The sequence below is a fragment of the Rosa chinensis genome, chromosome 6, assembly GCF_002994745.2.
Source record: "Rosa chinensis cultivar Old Blush chromosome 6, RchiOBHm-V2, whole genome shotgun sequence".
NCBI classification, from domain to species: Eukaryota; Viridiplantae; Streptophyta; class Magnoliopsida; order Rosales; family Rosaceae; genus Rosa; species Rosa chinensis.
The window spans coordinates 41955771-41963433 of record NC_037093.1 but is presented as its reverse complement, the minus strand read 5'-3'; the positions used below and the strand labels follow the sequence as shown (position 1 = coordinate 41963433).

At 46.6% G+C, this 7663-nt stretch overlaps 1 protein-coding gene across 1 annotated transcript; it reads left to right on the top strand.

Moving 5' to 3' along the window:
• The first annotated feature begins 2180 nt into the window (after positions 1-2180).
• LOC112171360 lies at positions 2181-3702 on the top strand. Its single transcript, XM_024308557.1, has 2 exons — positions 2181-2481; positions 3422-3702. Exons 1-2 carry the CDS (start codon positions 2181-2183, stop codon positions 3700-3702), a joined length of 582 nt encoding a protein of 193 aa, XP_024164325.1.
• Positions 3703-7663: the final 3961 nt, after the last annotated feature.

Sequence of the window (7663 nt, the reverse complement as noted above, 5' to 3'; positions counted from 1 at the left end):
TCCCTCGGGGCCAGGAGGTGTTAGGATTCAACCATGGCTACCACACCCAACAGGTAGAGTGGGACTCAATTTCTTTTAGCCGCTGCGAGGACACCATAAAGAAGCATCACAATGACCCCTTCTTGATCACCATGGTCATCGACCACTATCGATGCCATCGAGTCCTAGTCGATAGCGGAGCAGTGGTCAGTGTCATGTTTGGCAACTGCTACGAAGGCCTCAATTGAGACAAGAAGAAACTCACCCAAGACCACAAGCCCCTCATCAGCTTTGCAGGAGAAATCACACAGCCTTTGGGATTCGACAACTTGCGGATCACACTTGGCGGAGGCAGCATTATCGCCACTATGACAACACATTTTATCGTTGTCAACTGCCTCTCCTCCTATAACATCATCCTAGGGCGAGACGCCATCTGGGGACTCCAGTGCTTTGTGGCAGGACACATGATAATGATGAAGATACCCACCCCAGGCAGCATCCTCACCATTCGATGAGATCAGGAGGTAGCGAGACAATGCAACTCTTTGGCTGTCGTAAAGGGTTATGGCAGGCGAGAGGTACTCCTAACCACCGACTTACCCTCTCCATTTGACAAGCCCGACGACCCAAGGGAAGATCCTGAGGCCTAAGATGCCTCTGACACATGCAACAAAAAGAAAGAAGATAAACGCAAACTCAAGCACCCAAAACCAGATGCTTTGGAGGATCTGATATCGGTCTCCATATCTGATACACACCCAGAAAGAAAAGTCAAGATCATGTCCAAAACAGATCCACAGTTCCAAACAGAGTTAATCGCCTTTCCCAAGACCCGACAGGAGGTCTTTGCATGGTCGTACGTCGACATTCTAGGGTTATCGTCGGAACTGCTGACGCACAAACTCACCATTTCACCAGTTGTTCCCCCGATTAGATAGAAAAGAAGGGCCTTCATGGAAGAAAAGAACAAAGCCATCCAGGCCGAAGTCAAGAACCTGGGCATCGTCTTTGACATCCTACTCAAGTATGGCATGCGACTCAACCCAGACAAGTGCGTGTTTGGCGCGCTTGGAGGCAAATTCCTAGGCTTCGTAGTCAGCGAAAAAGGCATCGAAGCATACCTCGAGAAGGTTCAAGCAATCCTCAATATGACACCACCAAAGACAAGGAATGAGGTACAATCCCTCACTGGAAAAGTCGTCACCCTCGCCCAGTTCATATTGCGCTTAACCGACAAATGCGCTCCCTTCTTTAAGCTACTTAAAACTCACTACACTAAGAAAATCAACTGGGGGCCCGAGCATGAGTAGGCTTTTCAGGGCATCCGAGACTACCTGGCATCAGTACCCGCTCTTTCCAAACCCGTCCCAGGAAAAGTCTTGTACATCTATCTTGCAGTATCGATTACGGCAATCAGCGCTGCCCTGGTCAAGCGCGAGAACAATGATGAACTTCCAGTCTACTACACTGGTAAGGGATTTAACGATGCCGAGTCCAGGTATTCCAATATCAAAAAATTCGCCCTAGCGCTCCTCACGGCTGCCCTGCAACTGCGACAATATTTCCAGGCGCACACCATACATGTCTTGACCAACCAGCCTTTGAAACAGGTCCTCCAAAAACCAGAATCCTCGGGCAGGTAAGTTAAATGGTCCATCGAACTCAGCGAGTTCGACATTCATTACACACCTTGCACAACTATTAAGGGGCAGGCTGCTGCGAACTTCATTGCTGAATTCATACCTCGCAAGGACAACGAACCCTCGGATGAGATCGCATTGGAATCCAACCCCACTCCACAATGGACTCTCCACATCGACGGATCCTCTAACAGTAAGCTCAGTGGGGTCGAGGTAGTCTTGACAGACCCAAAGGGACACACATATGAGTATGCGCTGCAATTCAAGTTCAAGGCCTCAAACAACGCAGCCAAGTATGAAGCGCTGATCGCTGGCATACAGCTAGCAAAGGAATTGGGAGTCACGAGACTGGAAATGTTCAGCGATTCCCAACTTGTGGTAAACCAAATCGGCGACGATTACCAAGCTAAAGAACCACATTTATCTCACTACCAATCACTCGCCAAGGCTCTAATCTAGCGATGCCTCACCAGCCATACAATCACTCTGATCCCCCGAGCACAGAACAGCAAGGCGGACGCTATCGCCAGGCTGGCAACATCGCCACCAAACATCGATATGGGAAGCCTCAAGCTGGAGGTCCTGGATAAACCGAGTATAGACAAGCCATTCTCAGAAATATTCCTTACGGAGAGCCAGCGCCCACCCTCATGGATGGACCCATTCATTGATTATCTAACTAAGCATATCGAGCCACTGAACTGGACCATCGCCACTAGGCTCCGCAGGAGGGCAACAGTATACAAGGTCCTTCCCACTATTGAAGTGCATCTCCCTCGAGGAGGGGCAGCGAGTCCCGCTATCGCTGCACAGTGGAGTTTGTGGCAATCACACGGGCACGAGAAACCTGGCATTCAAGGCATTTGGTATAGGGTAATATTGGCCCACGATTGAGCAAGACGCAAAGCGTATCGCTAGCGCATGCCTTAAGTGCCATCAATTCGCCAACTCCCCACTAGACCTGTAAATGGACCGGATTTGGATCGAAAATTTTGATACGTTGATCCGTTAATGATCTGAATCCGTTAACCCGTTTATTTAACGAATCAAATACGGATTTAGGTCGATCCGATCTATTAATGATCCGGCCAGTTTTTATAATAATAAAATATTATTTTTTATTAATATATTATTATTTTTAATATATATATATATAATATAAAATATAAAATATGAAGAATTTGTAATACAAATTTTTTGCAGAAATCTAAGGGACAGTTCATCACCCAAGATTCAAAGAAGCATTAAGAATTTTGATAACATAATTCTACTTTTGGTGATACTTTTCATATTGTTTTAATATTTTATTAATATCTATGAGGTATAATGATATAAATTTAATATTACTATTTAAAATTTTAAAATATTTGAAATTATAAACGGGTCGGATTAGCGGATCGGGTATCCGTTAATCCAGAGGATATGGATTTGGATCGAACTATCAATGATCCGCCGGGTTAACGGAGCAGGTTTGGATCGAATTTTTTTTGAAGTAAACGGATTTGGATTTAGGTCAATCCGATCCAAATCCGGTCCATTTATAGGTTTACTCCTCCCTTGCACCATTGGTACCGCTCTCGATCATTATAGCCCCTTAGGCATACTGCCAGTGGGGGCTGGACTTCATTGGAAAATTCCCAACAGCACCAGGACAACTAAAATTTGCCATTGTCACTATGGATTACAACACTAAATGGGTCGAAGCCGAGACCCTAGTCACTATCATAGTCGCCAAGGTCATCAATTTCCTCTGGAAGAACATTTATTGCCAATTCGGAATCATGAAATAATCATAACAGATAACGGTGCCCAGTTCAACAACAATACACTCAGGGACTTCGTTGGCCAATATGGCACCACGATCCGATATGCCTCCCCCGCGCACCCACAAACAAATGGCCAGGTTGAGGCAGTCAACAAGATCATCAAGCAGAACTTGAAGAAGAGGCTGGATGACGCCAAGAGTCTCTGGGTAGAGAAACTACCCGAGGTACTGTGGGCGATAAGGACGAGTGGACGACCCCCACAGAAGCCAATGGCGAGTCCCCTTTCTGCATGTCCTTTGGCACCGAGGCAGTGATCCTAGTCGAGCAAGAGGTCCAGAGCGATAGAGTTGCATGCTTCGATGCCCTCACCAACTCGGAAAGATTGAACCTCAACTCTGAGCTCCTGGAAGAGCGCCGAGAGCAAGCCCATATTCGCAATATCAACAACAAGCAACGTATCGCCAGGTACTACAATGCAAGGGTCAAGCCTCGCTCTCTCTCTGTCTGGGACTAGGTGATGAAAGAAAGAATGCCAACTCCAACAGGACTAAAGGCCACATGGGAAGAACCGTAATGAGATCACTGAGGCCGTTGGACCCTCTACCTTCTACCTGAAGGGAGCAGATGGTATCACTCACCCATATCCGTGGAATGCCCAACACTTCCGCTACTATCCCAAATAGGACGTGACACTGCCTCTTCTCTATCTCCATCTCACCGTTGCCCCTCCCCATGCAAATGTAAGCACCCCCCTTTCATTTCAATGTATTTTGCAACTGCCCTCGTGCAGCAATGAATGACATGCCGTTGGGCAACAAATGAAATGCTCTATCATTTTCTTTACTCGTCAATTGCACTAAACGAATGCTAACGATTATCGCCACCCGACCTTATAATTGGTCAAATGTAATCCCATATCGTTATCGCCATAGGCCCCACGCCGGCTACTATAATTACATGCAACAAGCGTGGGCATGATGTATAGCAATCCCAACTTATTGCCTACGCGTTTATTATTATCAATGTGATATCGCTTACGGCCGGTTCTGCTGATATAGCAACAATGTTGTCCCTCGCAAACCCTTGCGCTGCCACTTGCGATCAAACGAATGAATGTTTCCAATGAATGTTAATATTCGATACATCACCACGAAAGAATGTTCAATGAATAAATGCCAACGATATGCGATAAGTCGCGATGAATGAATATGCTCAACGCCTAATGAAATGAATGGCAACACCGCGTGATACACCGCCGCCAAATGAATAAATGTTTTCGACATGAATGAATGTCAACGATATGCGACACATCGTGACAATGAATGAATAAATGCCAACGATATACGATATGTCGCGTTGAATGAATATGCTCAACGCCTAACGAAATGAATGGCAACACCGCGTGATACATCGCCGCAAATGAATGAATGTTTTAGACATGAATGCATGTCAACGATGCGCGACACACCGCGATATAGAATGATTGAACGTGAGTGTTACGCCACACATCGCGGTATCAAAATGAACGAATAAATGGCGATATACGCCACGCCGTGATAAGCAACTTCAAAATGCGCCAATGATGGTAAACCATCACCAAATGCGATACACGCAAAATAATGCTCAACACTCCCAAATAATCCAACACCATGAAAGGCGATACCCAATGACCATTATAACACAATGAAAGGCAAGTACAAAAATGAAAGGTGATAGCTTAGTGAAAGGCGATAAATATTTATTCTAGAATGGCATACACAGGAACACTACAAAGGCTTTGCGGCCAATAGAGATACACCAATATATCCTTTATACAAATGCGATACATATACTCCATGAAAATGCTACATCTTAATATAAAAGCAGTACAACATAGCACACGAGTGCGAGACACAGTATTTATCTTCGAGATCCCTCCGGCTAGGTCTGATTCTTTGGAATTTGTGGAGCTCTGGAAGAAGATCACTGAATTGGAAGATCGACGTGCCTGTCAACCTCTGGTCGGAAAGACTGGGGGGCGGCGCCACTCTCCACCCTATCACCACGTGATCCCCATCGTTGTAGCACCACCACACCACCAGCAACCTGTGTCCTTGGGTTTCTCGCTTTGGAAACTCAGTTTCGTAGGAGCACCGATTGCTCAACCTGCCAAGGGTAAGCGATGCCGGGTCTGTTTGAGATTAGGCTATAAAGCCTATTACCCAGGCCTGAGATTAAGCTATAAAGCCCAGAATTCTGGAAAAGCAAACTACCGAAGGGGGAAAAAAGATTTCAGAAGCAGAAGCACAATGACAAGCAGAGAGAGAGAGAGAGCCATGTTGAAAATATGATCAACTCACCCCCCTCACTCCATCTATTTATAGGGGAAAATCACTACCACTAACAGTCTCCAGACGACCAATCGTCACACCTCTTTAATGACCTGCAATAATGACAAGGCACAAAACCGACAAGGCAATAAATATATTCAACGCACGGGGGACTATTGGCCAAAAAAATGAACATTCCAATAAATTTCCCATATTCCCAACGCAAAATGGATATTCCAAAAAGCTGACCAATCTGTCAATGTCTCAATAAAATCTAAAGCATTTATAGAGACACTAGGTCTCGCCCTCGGCACTGCGTGCCTGCTCCTCCACTCTGTTTCGCTCCTCCATTCCAGTTTGCTCCCCAACATTCTCGCCGTGCAACTCGCCCTCGGCATCCATGCGTGCTTCCCCTTGCTCTCCTGTAGCTCCCTCCACACCGCGATCGCCATCCTGGCTCGAGACATGCCTTGTTACAGCAGTTGGCTCACGGATCACAATCCCAGGGCTCCGCCCACCACTAGCGGCACTAGCTTTCGTTCGCACCGCTTTCTTCTAATGCATATCGAGGACCATCTTCTCTTGATCAATCCAGCCAGCGGCAATATCTTCACGAATCGAGTATAAGGCTCCATCCGAGAAGGCTTTATTCATCTTCTCTTGAAAGGGCGCTGATTGGAGATAGAAATCCACCATTGTGTCCGCACCATCTCGCTTGGCCTTCTTAAGCTTATCAACATGGGTCTCAACAGCGGCACGCAGCCGAAGGCACTTCTCAGCTAAGTCACCGGCTTGAGTCTGTTGCTTAGCTAACTCCTTCCTCAGTCACTCCATCTCTGCCTCCCTCTCGCCTGCTTGGAGCTCAATGACTCGCAAGCGGTCAACCTCTCCTTGCAGAGTACCAACCTGTCCCTCCAATTCCACCACACGATTTGGGTAGGGAGCCAGACTTTCCAAGGCTGCATCGCGCTCTCGGACTTGTCTCGCCAACTCTTGTAAACGCTCCTTGGCAACGCCTACTTGAACCTTGACCTCCTCTAAGGCCTTCAAACTAACCTCAGCCTGTTGCAACTTACCTGTCAGATCCAGGTTTACCTCATTCAGTGGAGCAACAACATTCTCGACTTCCCAATGACGAGACTCCTCCATTGCCAGTGATCGCTCCAATTCCATCCTCCTCGCGATCCCATCATCAATCACTCGCCTAATCTCCTCGCGATCCACTGCATCCTCGAGCTCGCGTGCTCTTTCCCTCTCAGCATTTAGCTCACCCTGCAGCCGGGCTATCTCCCTATCAAAATGTGCAAGCAACTCAGCCGAGGCTTGATAATTCATGTTCACAGCCTACATCACACACAACCAAATTAGAGCATCCACAGACGACAAAGGCAATGAAAGCATATAAAGGGGTCACGATACATACCCTCATTAACCTCTCCTGTGCTTCCCGATACCCAAGGCAAGGATCATCCGCATTCACACGGCTGCGATCCAGATGACAATTCCCCAAATCAGCAACCATGTGTGGAATAGCTCCATATGTGATCCCAATTTCACCAAGGGTGCGCGCGAGACCCCCAGCAACCTCATCAAGAGAACCCTAGGAATTCCTACTTGTGGACCTCTAGCGCGCCACACCATCAAACTGAGACCTCTTACCCCCGCGAGTGTCAATACTATCACCCACTGGGAGACTCCCAAGGCAAAGCTGCGATGCAGTCCTCTTCCTTGACCTAATTCCATCACTACGGGCACAAGTATCCGACACACGGACTGTTGTCATACCTAATTAATTAAGAGATATACATTTACATATTAATGTTTTTCAAACTGTTGATGAACTCAAACTGTTTGTCCTGTTGATGAACTCGAACTGTTAATACATTTACATATTAAGTAAGAGGTACATGATCTCTCAACCAAATAATTGTGAATTTCAAACTATTGATGAACTCATCTGTCAAGA